The sequence below is a fragment of the Carcharhinus amblyrhynchos genome, chromosome 18 (genome assembly GCF_965287045.1).
Source record: "Carcharhinus amblyrhynchos chromosome 18, sCarAmb.v2.hapA, whole genome shotgun sequence".
NCBI classification, from domain to species: Eukaryota; Metazoa; Chordata; class Chondrichthyes; order Carcharhiniformes; family Carcharhinidae; genus Carcharhinus; species Carcharhinus amblyrhynchos.
Window position 1 is genome coordinate 52887901 of NC_137341.1, and position 14871 is coordinate 52902771.

At 44.3% G+C, this 14871-nt stretch overlaps 1 protein-coding gene across 3 annotated transcripts in view; it reads right to left on the reverse strand.

Moving 5' to 3' along the window:
* Window positions 1-14871, reverse strand: part of myh11b (myosin, heavy chain 11b, smooth muscle) — a 161161-nt gene that overhangs the window by 81059 nt on the left and 65231 nt on the right. For 2 of the 3 annotated variants that reach the window (XM_080207028.1, XM_080207030.1), the window contains exons 5-7: window positions 12298-12400; window positions 6182-6202; window positions 709-801 (exon numbers count right to left, since the gene is read on the reverse strand). In XM_080207028.1, coding sequence (XP_080063154.1) covers window positions 709-801; window positions 6182-6202; window positions 12298-12400 — 217 coding nt within the window. The remainder of the gene's footprint in view (window positions 1-708; window positions 802-6181; window positions 6203-12297; window positions 12401-14871) is intronic. The other variant, XM_080207029.1, reaches the window with a different exon arrangement.

The window sequence follows — 14871 nt, forward strand, 5'->3', positions numbered from 1 at the left end:
CTTAATCATTACTGTAAAATATCTTCTTGAATCAGATCCAAAATTTGAAAGAAATTTACAAGAAAGATGCAGAATGTCCCTAGAAGCAGCATTTCAATACACACTGCAGTGCCATGCCTTTGGAGCAGTTCTTCTGAATGTCAGCAGACTGGTACAGTAGCACAGTGGTTAGCACTGTTGCCTCACTGCACCAGGGACCCGGGTTCAATTCTGGCCTGTCTGGAGTTTGCATGCTCTCCCCATGTCTGGGTGGGTTTCCTCCCCACTCCAAAGATGTGCGGGTTAGGTGGGTTGGCCAAACTAAATTGCCCCTTGGGTGGAGTAACCATGGTAAACAGGCAGGGTGGGGCCTGGGTGAGATGCTCTTTGAGAGTCGGTGCGGACCCGATGGGCTGAATGGCCTTCTTCTGCACCATGGGGATTCCATGGCTTCCATAGTAAAGGGCTAATACTGTTCCCATATTGCTGTACAAGTAATTGGTATGTTGTAACTTGGTTGTTCAAATCTTGGAAGCATTGCTAAACTGACCGATACGGACTCGCAGATAAATCACTATATCACAAGCTGCCCTTTGCCACGTTTTGAGTTTTGTAGTGGTTTTATTTTCTCCTATGTTACTGAGATACCAAGTATTAGAAACTTCTGATGTGTACAATCGTGGGAACTTCAACACAAACTCAACCATAAAGGCAAAAAAAAATACTCACAAACCGGGAGGAGTTGTCATTTTTTACTGTTTTTGCATTTCCAAAGGCTTCCAGAATGGGGTTTGCTTGAAGGAGTTGCTTTTCTAATTCCCCCTAAAACGAAAGATGGGTTACATTTGATTATCTTAGTCTGTGAGACATTAAGGCAGTGACTCATGTGCTAATTGCTTGCAGCATTCTTTGCATTGCCCTAACAAAGTATGATCTCTGGTCACTCTGTGCAAGGGTGATCATGTTAGAAAAAACAGAAAAATGTTGGAAATACTCAGTGGGATTGCAGGCAACATTTGCGGGGGAGAGAAATGGAATCAATCTTTCAAGTAATTGGAACTGGGAAAAGTTAGAGATGTGACTACCAGAAGGAGGTGGAAGCTTTGGAGAGAGAGCAGAAAAGGTTTGCCAGGAGGTTGCCTGGCATGGAGGGTATAAGGAGAGATTGAATAAACTGGGATTGTTCCCCCTGGAAAGACAGAGGCCAAGGGGTGGCCTGATAGAAGTTTATAAAATTATGAGGGGTATGGATAGTTGGAAGCTTTTTCCCCAGGGCAGAAATGACAATTACAAGTAGGCACAGGTTCAAGATAAGGGGGGAAAGGTTCAGTGGAGATGTGCAGCGGAAGTTTTTTTTTATACAGAGGGTGGTTGGGGCTTGGAATGCACTGCCAGGTGAGGTGGTTGAGGCAGATATGTTAGCCACATTTAAGACTTATCTGGATAGACTCACGAACAGATGGGGAATAGAGGGATACAGGCACTTGGTCTAGATAGGGCAACGTGATCAGCTCAGGCTTGGTGGGCCAATGGGTCTGTTCCTGTGCTGTTCTTTGTCGTGCAGGTTTTGAATTTGGAGGTAAGGGAAGAAACAACAAAAAAAAATTCCTGCTCAGAAACCTGCCGTTTTAATTCTCTCACATCCCTGTCCTCGACCTTGTTCCAGTGGAGTTTAATGTAAGCTCGAGGATCCCAGAGCTTTCCGGACTCAATACTGAACTCAACAATGTTAGACTAATCTCCACACCCCCACCATAGCACCGATATTGTTGCCTTTAGTTTACACTTTCAGCTTTTCATTTGGCTTTCAGTCGGCAGCTTCCATTCATCTGGGAATTTTTTTGCCTCATCACTATTTTCTTTGTCCCTTGAAGACCAACAACCCTACCGTCACTCACTCAATCTCCCCTCGTCACTCACTCAATCTGCTTCCTGATCGAGGTGTACAAATTGAGGAGGACATGGACAGAGTGGATAGGGAGCAGCTGTTCCCCTTAGTTGAAGGGTCAGTCACGAGGGGACACAGGATCAAGATGAGGGGCAGGAGGTTGAGGAAAAAGCTTTTTTACCCAGACGGTCTGGAATGTGCTGCCTGGGAGGGTAGTCCTTTTTTTTCCCTGAAAAAAGGACAAAAGCAGAAAATACTGGAAAATCTCAGCTGGTCTGACAGCATCTGTGGGGAGAGAATAGAGACAACGTTGAGTCTGGGTGACCCTTCGTCAGAGCTCTGACTGGAAACATTGGCTCTATTCTCTCTCCACAGATGCTGGTCAGACTTGCTGAAATTTTCCAGCATTTTCTGTTTTTGTTTCAGATTCCAGCATCCACAGTATTTTGCTTTTACCTTTAAAAAGCACTTGGCATGTCAAAACATTCAGGGCTGTGGGCCAAGTGCAGGTAAAAGGGATTTGGTGCCAAGTCGGGTGTTCTTCGCATGTTGATGTGGACCCGCTGGGCCGAAGGGCCTCTTCTGCACAATGGTTCTATGGATCACAGACTTGGTGTTTGCCCTTGTTCCACCCAGCTTTACTCAAAATCTTTTACATCTCCAATTTTTTCCAATTCTGATGCAAGGTCAGAAAAGTTAACACCCCCTCTCTCTCCACAGATGCTGCCTGACCTGCTGAGTATTTTCAGCTTTTATTTCGGATCTTGCGCATTTGCAGTTTTCTGCTTTTCGATTGAGGTTTTTTCTGTTGTTTTCTAATAGTTTTCCCAATTCACTGTTACCACATCATAATATCACATCAGCTGTTGTGTCTCTTAACGTTATAATGGCCTTGAATCTTAGCCACACGAATAATAATTTGCGATTAAAATAGCTGGCATTTGATCAAAGTTCCAAAAGGAACCTACAATAAATCGAGCCACTAATAAAAACACAGATTGCTGAAGCGTCTTTAGCACAAGCAGGTCCTCAAGAAATTGTGTCCAGTTTTGGCTGTGCCAAGCTTACTTCCACTGCCAGGACCTAGCCTCGATGTCCTTCAGGAATCTTATTCCATAGCCACGCCTGTTTACATAGCCTTTGGTGATGTCACCATAGTCCTAGATGAACCTTTGAAGGGGGGGAAAAGAGGTGATTGGTGGTGATTTAACCTGAGGATCACCACACCTCAGGAGAGTTTGAGAAGGCAGAGCCTTCATGAACACCACGGGAATCAAACTTGCACTGTGGACGTCGTTCTGAAATCACTAACCAGCCATCCAACCGACTGAGCTAAGCCAACACTCCACGTGGCTCTTGCGCTGTGGGAAAGAGATCAGCCCAGTCTTGTAGGAAGCACCTCCAGTTTAAAACCTCCTTCCCGTTGCTTGGTGTTCAGATGGGAAATCTCAGTCCGAGTCAAGGCACAACATGTAAACATATTGTTTGCTAACCTTTCGAGAGCTTAGAGAGAGTTGTTGCTAAATTAAATGCCTTGCCAGGATTTTTAATTATGGTTAGGAAGAAAACATTGCAATGACCAAGCACAAAAAGAAATGGAAATGTTCTAACATATTAAATTTTTAATGACTGCTTATCTAAAATGAGCACAATTTAGTTACATATCTGACTGCAGGCAGCCACTATGCAGCATTTTCTAAAAGGATGTTAATAGAATTCATTTTTCTGGCTGAGAAAAATGAATATTGAAACCATCATTAAATGATTACAGAAACGATACACATGCATTGTCACGTGGTTACAACTGGTTAAAAAGATGCAAGAAGAATTAGGCACACAACATCTACCTGCCAGAGCATCAGCATTTGCAGTACATTGTGATAAGAACATCCTCTCAAATATTTGTGTTTATTGTTTCAAATGGTGCAGAAAAAAAGGTTCCAGATTTATTGGATTGGACCAAATTACTGTAAACAATCCTTCCCAATTTCTTTCCGGACTTTCCTGAAGATACTGACACTCCAGAGTTTTGGAAGATGATTCAGCCACGGGTTCCCTCACACTCTCTTGCAGGGGTCAGCCAACTGGCCCTTCGAGTCTGCTCCCCCATTCATTTCAATCATGGCCAATCATCAACCAGAAACTGGACAATTTTCAGCCCTCTGGTCTGCCGAGGGCATCATCCTCTGGCTGAGATCAGCTAACTCCCCAATCTGCATGAAGCTAACACGGTAAATTGACCAGCTGAGCGCTATTTCTTCAATATTAGATTAAAAGGGACAAACTCACTTCCTCAAAGTTAAAAATGATCAAATTGTGACTCTTTTTGTTTGGAGTTATCCAGAAACTGTCTTTTTGACTTCAGATGGCAAAAAAAAATTAACCTCACATAAAACAGAACCTGAAATTATACATCTTGTTTGCATTTATTAAAAATTATGCTGGGCTTTAATTAAGTCCCTAACTGCCCTCCATTTCAGAGGGAATTTGAAAGTCAGCCACATTGCTGTGGCTTTGGAGTCACAGGTAGGCCTGACCGAGTAAGGATGGCAGATTTCCTTCCCGAAAGGAAATTCATGAACCAGATGGGTTTTTCCAACAATTGACAATGGTTTCACGGTCCTTAGTAGATTCTTAATTCCAGATTATTATTGAATTCAAATTCCACTATTTGCCATGGGGAAGATTTGAATCTGGGTCCCTAATCTTGCTCGGGGTCCCAGGATTACTAATCCAGTGACAATAGCACTGTGCTCCCCCTAGCTTGTATCATCAGATTTGATATTTTATCGTTTAATCAAATTTTCAGTTCGATGAACTGTTATTTATTTATTAGTCACACGTAGGCATATGTTAACGCTGCAATGAACTTACTGTGAAAAGTCTCTGGTTGCCACACTCTGGTGCCTGTTTGGGTGCACTGAGGAAGAATTTAATATGGCCAATGCACCCAAGAGCACATCTTTCTGATTGTGGGAGGAAACTAGAGCGCCTGGGAGGAAACCCACACAGATAATGGTGAGAACATGCAGACTCTGCACAGACAGCCGGGATTGGAACCCGGGTCCCTGGCGCTGTGAGGCAGCAGTACTGACCACTGTGCTACCCGCTAGGCCTGTATTCAATATCCAGAAGTGAATCACGGATTTAATTGGGAAGATTGTTTACCATTGCACTATTTCAGTGTAAGAGAAGGTTTAGCAGTTAGTTACCAGACCAAGGTTTAGCTCACAAAATGCACCAAGATGTCAAGCTTACATTACTGCAGATTTACGTTTGCATCGGAGAGCTTATTGAATAGCAATGAACAATTGCAGCAACGACAAGCTACCAAGCCAGTTGATAGATCAGAATTGAAGATAAATGCAGTAGCGTCGATTAAAGCCATGCAGATGTCCTTCCTTCAGTTAAGGTGGTTACGGTTGTTGCGGGTTTTATTTCACAACAATCCTGATTCCAGTTTGTTGTCTAAACTCAAATTCAACCAGCAAGGCCTGTGTGTAAATACAGATAATAATTTCCATTGTTTCCCCCCCCACCGTTCCTGGGCAAATAACAGTGGCACAAAATACCAGAATGCCCCAGGCATCCCCCTCAATGGAGGACTCACTTAACCCTTGCGCCAGGAGGCTTGGGTTACGCTTTTGCAGGGAACATTTGGTTATCATGTTGGAGAGAATGGTAACATGTCTGTCACTACATCCCTGAAGGTGACTTTCAAAGTTGTGATCTTAGACATTAGAAGCAGGAGTAGGCCATTTGGCCCTTCTCTGCCATTCCAAAAAGACCAAACAATTAGTGGCACAAATAGAGGTGGATAGAAACATGGAAACTAGAAGCAGGATGAGGCCATTTGGCCCTTCAAGCCTTCTCAGCCATTCATTTTGATCATTGAATTCAATATCCTGATTCCTCCTACTTGTAGCCCTAGCTTTTTTTTTTCCTCTCCTTTCAAGCCAGGTTTATTGCCAATAAACTGTGAACATTTTGCAAATGGAAAGACATTTGGATAAGAGGTGAAGATTGGAACAGCGAAATGTTCCAGTCTTCGCTTTTCATGGCCCTTGCAGGTTGAATGAATTGAGTTTGGGGATGAAGTGGCAAAATATTGCCTAGTAACTGATAAAGACCACTTTAAATGAACTTTATAAAAGCATGCAACCCTTTGTGCTACTGTGCTGTTGTTGTATTTCGGTTTATCCGTGGAGTGAGTGACACCTTCTTTGACCTCAACATCAAGATTCTGTGCAGGAATAACGTGCAGTATGTACTTTGTGCTCGAAACACATAAATCGAACATTCTGAATTACTCACGTATGCAAAACCGGGATCTTGCTGTAGTTGGATAATATGGTACAAAATAAATATATCAGTAGAGTAATAAAGGTCAGGTAATTCTCTATAAACACAGAAATCAACCTCATCCCAAAGTCCAGTGACACCATTTCAGATGTGCATTTAACCCGAGGAATGTCTAGAATGAAGAAAGGTAGGCATCTCCAGGTGGTATCTCAGCCATGTTCGTGCCAAGCGATGTCCAAACACTTCCAGTGGGAGGGAATAAAACTCTGGTTAACCCCTGATTCTTATTCATCCTCTTATAAACCACTTACAAAGAGAAATGGATGCAACCAGTCCTAGTGGCTACATCACAGCACAATGAAGGAGAACAACAATCAATAACATTGTTAATTTTGTGGTACACCCCATGAATGATACATTTTAGATATTTTTAAAAAATGTGTTTGAACAGGTGACACAAAGCCGTGCTCCACTAAAATAAACATAACACTTTAAACATTGTTGTTCTGGTGATAGCTCTGCCTAGAACTGAAGTCACAAACAGAAAAATAACTCTTGTCCAAGGCATCAAATGAAACCCTGGTATCACTCGCACATTCCTTGGATGGCTAACTCTGCAGTTGGACAGCGGGTGGCTAAGTCTGCTTTGTTGAGATCACCAGCAAACCAGTCCCATTCTCTTAGATTGTTAGATTGATGCCAGAACATTAGATTGTACGATGGTTGTAAAATTTATGGTTAGTGTGGTATCAACCTGAATTAGGAAAAAGATGATCCAGGAGTGGATCCGTGCTGAGTTAAGGGGAGGGATTTTCCAGCTCATCCCAAAACCATAAAATCCCACCCAAGGTCAGTGGACCTTACCATGGTCTGCCTCTCACCCGCACAGTTCCCCGTGGCAGGCAGGACAGTGAAATTGGGCCGGTACCGTGACACCCTGATGAGGGCTTCTTCCTGTTTTCTTGGACAAATTCCACCAAACACAAAGTTTGAAACTGGAATTCAAACAGATGAATCTGAAGCTGGTCCCATCACCTACCTTGTGGTGTTGGCTCCTGCACCTTCCCACCAGTCAGGAATTTTGCCTGGGAATTAAAAGTTTTCCAGGCCTCACGACTGGAGCATTTGGGGAATTTCCAACTGAGCACAACCCAAAACCCACTCAGCTTAACAAAAATCTCAAAAAATGATTGATAAAACAGGAAAAGATATGTAAACATTGTACACAAACACTGCAGTGGGTTCCCTGTGTAGGAGGTGACCCACCTGTTTCTTTAAGGTCTTTCCCTGGTTTTTACCTTGTATGACACCAGTCCCGTTTTCTGGAGAAAACCTCCCAGAATTCACAGAGAACCGTTTCTAAAGTTCCTCATGTGGACTGTATCTCCTGCCTCTATCCAGCCTCAGGCCATCACAGCCACTTTTCTGGACTTGTAACTAGAACGGTCAGCCTGAAGGAGTCAGCCCATCAATAGCTCCACCGGGGTATTCTGTTGCCATGCGTAGCAAAGTCCAATAGCTAAAAAGGAGCTTTACATCCAGGGAACTTGTGGTTTCTTTCTTCATGTCACTTTTGAATGTCTAGACCACTTGCAAGGCCAGGTTGGTGCCGTGTGAACGTGCCTTTCTCTGTTCATACTTATGAAGATCTGAAGCTCCCCGCTGGTTAACGGGGTCCCATTGTCTGTCACGAGAATCTTGGGTATGCCATTTGTAGTAAAAGATTGCCGGAGTTTCTCTAGGGTATTGAAAGAGGCAGTGGAGGGGGTCTGGTGCACATCGCTCCATTCTGAATGGGCGCAATGGGCATAAAAACATGGGGCTATATCTACATGTATTCGCGCTCTGGGTCTCCCTGCCTGTTCCCAAGGGTAATGAATTCCACAGGCTCACCACTTTTTGGATGAAGAAATGTCTCCTCAGCTCCATCATAAATGGTCTGCCCTATATCACAGTAAGAAGTCTCACAACACCAGGTTAAAATCCAACAAGCTTTCAGAGTCTCGCTCGTTCTTCAGGTGAGTGAGGAGTTGCGTTCACAAACAGGGCATAAATGGACACCAACTCACTTTACAAGATAAATGGGGTGTCCAGCCTCTAACCTGTGCTTAACCCTCTCTCCACTCATATTGTCTGTACCTTGAAGACTTGATCACCAGTAAAGACCAGCATTCCAACCATTACCTTGTAAATTGAGTTGGTGTCTATGTATGAACACAACTCCTCACTCACCTGAAGGAGGAGCGAGACTCTGAAAGCTCGTGCTACCAAATAAACTTGAACTTTAATCTGGTGTTGAGAGATTTCTTATGCCCACCCCAGTCCAACGCCGGCATCTCCACATCATGGCTACTCTATATCCCCAGACAACGACCCCCGGTTGTGGACTCCCCCACCATCGGGAACATCCTCCCTGCATCTACCCTGTCTAGTCCTGTTAGAATTTTGTAAGTTTCTATGAGATCTCCCCATCATTCATCTGAACTCCAGTGAAAACAATCCTAACCTGGTCAATCTCTCCTCATACATCAGTCCCGCCATCCTTGGAATCAGCCTGGTAAACCTTCACTGCAACCCCCTCAAGAGCAAGAACATCCTTCCTCAGAAAAGGAGACCAAAACTGCACACTTAACCAGGTTTTCAATATCAGTGTCTATGCCAAGTCACCAGCCGCAGCTCCTTGCAAGTATTTCCATCTTAGAAATTCCTTGGGTGGCCATTGTGCAATTCTTGAAGTATTAGCCTGGATGCAGGTTCATCACCCGGGCTCCCCGCTAGATGATACCACCTTCTAAACTCAACTCCTGATATTTAATGAGATAAGGTTTCAAATCCTCTTTAGGGTGCCCCTGGTGATCCACCACTTGGGACGACATGACCTAGATTCATCAGCATATCATAGAGTCATAGAGGTTTACAGTATGGAACAGGCCCTTTGGCCCAACTTCTCCACGCCACAGATTTTTTTTTTAAACCCCTAAACTAATCCCAATTACCCACGTTTGGCCCATATCTCTCTATACCCATCGTACCCATGTATCTATCTAAAAGCTTTTTAAAAGACAAAATTGTACCCGCTTCTACCACTCTGGCAGACACTCTCCACCCTCTGTGAAAAAACTGCCCCTCTGGACACTTTTGTATCTCTCCCCTCTCACCTTAAACCAATGCCCTCTCGTTTTAGACTCCCCTACTTTTGGGGAGGTCCTTTTGGGTCAATGCCTGGATTTGCTTGGCAGATACTAGCAGAGTATCCATGACGTCCAGAGATATGACAACTTCATCCATCTTCAGAGGGAAAGGTAGTCTGGTGGGTAGTGGAATCCACGTTGGTACTATGTCTCCCTGGATAAAGTTCTGAGGTATATCCATATACCTCAATAACAGCGCCCAGTGATGAATCCCGGTTGACGCAATGGGAGGAATCAGCTTCTCTTCTTTGAAGAGGCCCAGCAAAGGTTTGCGATTGGTTGCTATGGTGAAATGCTGACAATAGATGTACTGGAGGAACTTTTCTCCCCCCCACAAACACTATGGTCAGGCCATGTTTTTCAATCCGGACATATTTCCTTTCTGCATCCATTAAGATTCGTGATGCATGTGCAATTGGACATTCCATCCCATCATCCCAGTGAAATTACCGCTCCTATTCCACAGCGGGAGGTGTCACAGATTATAATGGGTGGCCTCAAGGTCACAACGGTCTAGTATATTGGCTGACAGCAATTATTTGATATTTGCAAAGTATTTCTCTTGTGGCATTTGCCACAATCGTTCCTGATCTCTTTATGCTGAAGGTGCCTCCAAGGTTGCCAGGTTTGGTATGACCTGATGTATTCAGCCTATTCATTCCCTTGACACTAAGGGGCAATTTAGCAGGGCCAATCCACCTAACCCAAACATCTTTGGAGTGTGGGAAGAAACCCACACAGACACGGGGAGAAGGTGCAAACTCCACACAGACAGTGACCCGAGGCTGGAATTGAACTTGAGTCCCTGGTGCTGTGAGGCAGCAGTGCTAACCACTGTGATAGCCTTTAAAAAGTAATAATTAGTCCCACTTGCAAAACACAATATACAAAATAAACTCCCTGCAGCAACTTTGATTCTGTTGGATTTATGATGCACATTCCATTGGATATTTAGCCCAATAGGCCCATAACACGTTTATGCACAAGTCTAGCCTCATCTTTCCTCATCTAGATCAATCATCCTAACTCTCTATATTCTCTTCCCTGTCATAAACTTGTTTAGTTTCAACTTAAATGTATGCAAATCGCTTCAGCCACCACCTGGCGTCGAAGGTTCCACACTCTCGCTTCTTTTGCGATAGATTTGGAGATTAAAAGTCATCCAGATGGATGCCACTCTGGGTACCCTTTGAAAAATGGCACAAGCCAAAGGTACCCCAGGGTTTACTCATATGGTCCTTTGCGAGTATTTATTTTTGGCACTTCTTGGAAGACGGTCCATGTTTTGCCTGTTTTGGTGGCCTTGTCTGGGGGTGGACATGATGACTTCAAGTACAGTGCGGATGTGCTTGCCTCTCACTGTATTGTGGAGAGACATCCCGTCCAGTTCTAGAATCTCGTTGCTTCTGACTCCAGTCGCTCTTTCTCGGCAGCAAACGGGAGACAGGAGCGTTATCCGCTGGGACTGGTCCGTACAGGTGTGGAGGTCACCCAAGGCTGAGGACGGTACTGTCTATGGACCCTTGCAGCTTCTGGGCCCCTTTTTCTGCGTTTTCCTCAAAAAAAGGGGCAATTCTCAGTCTTTGAAGTTGAGATTGGTTCAGTCAGGTCCTTTTTAAAAAGTTCAGACAGTGGCAAAGCAAAATTGAATCATTGAAAATTAGTCTCTCATTGCTCCAGTTGGATTACAGCTGGGGGATTGTCAATGGTCACTGTCAGGTACCGTAGAGAAATCTTTAAACAGAACCTGGGTGTGTTTCACTGGATTTGGAAATATTTGATCCTGGCGTCAAGTGCCTGAAAACGCAAAGAGTTCCATTCTCCACCATTCATTTCCGTCAGTCCAAGCAACACAGATTGTTCTAAAGTAAATTCAAACATGGCACAATGGTAGCTTTTCTATTTGCAACAGGTTATTTTCATTTTGGGTTGGATTTTGCTCAGAGTGCTGGGTGGCTAAATGTGGACTGTCTACGAGCCTTTGCATTAAAAATTCCTGTCAGCCACCTACCCAAAAACAACGCGTCACCTCCTCCACAGGACACCCAGACCTGTGAACAGGACAAGCAACAGTGTGCCTCCCCACCCAAACCAAAGAGGAGTCATTAATGATCAACACAGTCACAACCAGGAAGAGTCAATGAGAATATCAAATTCAATTTCAAATAAGCACAAAATGCAAAAGGCAGAGAGAAAGAACGAGAGAACGAGAACAGTTAAATCATTATTTCAATTTGTTTTAAATCTCCAAAAATAATTAAAACCCAAAGGAATGGATTCCGCACTTATAAATGTTAATTTTCAATGCCAGATAGGTTATTTGGCAGTAATTAAGACTTGTATTATTAAAATGGGACTTATACTAGAATGGACAAGCCTTAATATTTACTGTTTAATGGCTTTGAATGGGAAGGTACTGTTTGTGCAGTTGCTGCAGTCATGATGTGGAGATGCCGGTGTTGGACTGGGGTAAACACAGTAAGAAGTCTCACAACACCAAGTTAAAGTCTAACAGGTTTATTTCACACGATGAAAGGGCAGCCAGTGCTCCGAAAGCTAGTGGCTTTTGCTATCAAATAAACCTGTTGGACTTTAACCTGGTGTTGTGAGACTTCTTGCTGTGTCACTGCAGGAGCAGGGTAACTTAGACAGCAACCTCTGAATGTCTGAATTTAACTGTGAATGTAGTGACTGGATGTTCAATTCCAACTAAACAATGCTGAGCTGGTCATGTTCGGTCCATTCCCTGATGATGACTATGATGTGCAAAATAAAATCAAACAATATTCAGTTATCAGGGGTCATCACACTCACTAGAAGTTCAATGGTGAATGCCAGTTCTGGAGCTTTCCAGAATCTCCTGTTGATGTTTGGAAGCAATTCTGAGCGGAAATGTTAGCTGACAACGAGAAAACTTGAACAAAGAGATTGACTTACGATAGCGCTGGCATCTTTCTTGCTCTTGTGGGAAGAGGCGACCACGGCCAGGTATTGGATGACTTTCTTCGTGTTTTCTGTTTTCCCAGCTCCAGACTCGCCCCTGTACAGGAGACCCAGACATTACTGCCACTCCGCACACCACTCCGCACACCAGTCTGATCGAAAAATCTCAGACTCCGATCCCAAAACCACTTGTCTGCAATTTTAACATTCTGCCCCCCTTGCTGAGTGGAGAGTGTGTGTGTGCGTCTGTGTGTGTATGTGTGTATGTGTGTGTGTGTGTGTGCGCGTGTGCGGGGTGCAGGATTAAAACCAGTTAACTGAAGCCTGTCCTCTCTTGCCTGCTACAGATTCACCTTTGTCGATTTGCCAGTTGGCCGAGATCCTCACTGCAAGCAGTTGGTGGGGGGGGGGAAAGCAGATGATCTCCAGACCGCTGGAGTTTCTGGATTAAATCATTGATGGTCTTGTGGTTTTATCACTAGACGATTAATCCAGCAACTCAGTTAACTTCCTGGGGACCCGGATTCGAATCCCACCACGGCAGATGGTGGAATCTGAATTCAACAAAATAATACCTGGAATTAAAGAATCTACTGATGACCATGAAATCAATGTTGATGGTCAGAAAAACCCCCATCTGTTTGACTAATGTCGTTTAGGGAAGGAAATCTGCCGTCCTTACCTGGTCTGCCCTACATGTGACTCGAGTCACAGCAATGTGGTTGACTCTCGACTGCCCTCTGAAATGGTCCAGCAAGCCATTCAGTTTCAAGGGCAACTAGGCACGAGAAACCAGTAATATCCGTGTCCCGTGAATGAATAAACAAAGAAATCACCCACCTCCCCCACGACTGACATTCGCTCATCTTTCCCACTGGCCCTGGAGCTCAGACGCGCTGTTCCTGCCTCCACCTCCCCCATTTTAAAAAGGAGGGAGAGTGAGTCTCGTTCCTGTCAGTAAAACAGCAAACCCCATTGGCACAAACAGTTTAAGCATTTGCGCTTTTTACCTATGGTTAATTCTACCACCTTAAAGTAACTCTTCATCCTTCTGTGCGCTCATTTTAATTTTTCTTCCCATCAGCTTGGTTTTCTTTTGTATGTAATTATCAACTGTGTTTTTAAAAAGCATTTTTTGTCAGGGTTTCACTTCTAACTTTGGCACGGGTTCAGCCTGTGTTAGGATGGAGATGAATAATGTCCACAGCATGCCTGCAGAATTGTGCAACACCATAAAAGGCAAAGTCTCTCTGCTCGGACCAGTCATGTCCTTGAGTTTCCTGGTATTAGAGCATCTGGATTCCCAGGATACCTTACAGCCTCTGGATTTCTACAGAGCTCCAAATTCATGAACCTTTTCTTAAGGGCACAAGAACCACCAGACACTTGGGCAATTTCTGTGTGTGTGTGTTAGTCACTGCACTTTCACAGGCAAAATTAAACAGGAAAGATTGCAAGACCAGGAGAAGTTAAACCAATACCTCTCTCTCTCTCTGTCTCCAGCTGGACCCCAGGCCTGCCCTCTTAGTCGACAGGAGATTGTGGAGTGAAGCTGGATCATTGAGGCGAGCCAAACACAATAACTCTTCCAGCCCAAGATCCTAAAAACTATTAACCTTGTTTCATTTTCAGTCAGGTAACTGAGTTGAGGTTTTTAACTGTTCATTTTTTGTTGTTTCTCTCCCCTCAGGTGAGAAGACCCTTTTGTCAAGAGATGTCCTGAGTATTTAGTTGCCCATAAAACACTGCCAGAACCCCATTATCTTTATCCACATAAAAATAACCTCACAGCTCATTTGCATTGCATTCAAAATCGTGGAATTCCATTCCTAAAAGCACCGTGCGTCATTGTCACTGCGCAAGGTGATGCCTCATCAACACTTTCTCAAGGGAAATGAGAATCATGGAATCCTTATGGTGCCGAAGGAGCCCATTCAGCCCATCGAGTCTGCACCAACCACAATCCCACTCAGGCCCTATCTCCATAACCCTGACACCAATGGGCAATTTAGCATGGGCAATCCACCCAACCTGCACATCTTTGGAGCGTGGGAGGAAAGAACCCCACGCAGACGTGGGGAGAACGTGCAGACTCCACACAGACAGACAGTGGCCCGAGGCTGGAATCGAAGCCGGGTCCCTGGCACTGTAAGGCAGCAGTGCTAACCACTGTGCTGCCCTGGTTAGGGATAAGCTGGTTTTGTTCACATTTCAATAAAGAACTTAAAATTGATACACTGACTAAGACTTTGCTGATGTCTAAGTGATAAGAATCACACTATCCATTGATTTTTGATATCTTAAGACCTCCTTTAGTGCACTGTCGTACAGTGGGTGGGATTCTCCTGCCATGTGCCCCCGTGACCACCCCCCCCCCCTCCCCCTCCCCCTCCCCTCCCCAGATCAGAAATTTCCACCTGAGCTCAACTGGCCTTTAAATGGTCTGCTGGATTTTTGGCCCATGTATCCAAGCATCTCACATACAACAAAATTACTCCCATAGATCATTTATAATGTGCACAATTCAATGCCCAGAATAACAGAGAGATGATTGACCCGTTAATCGGC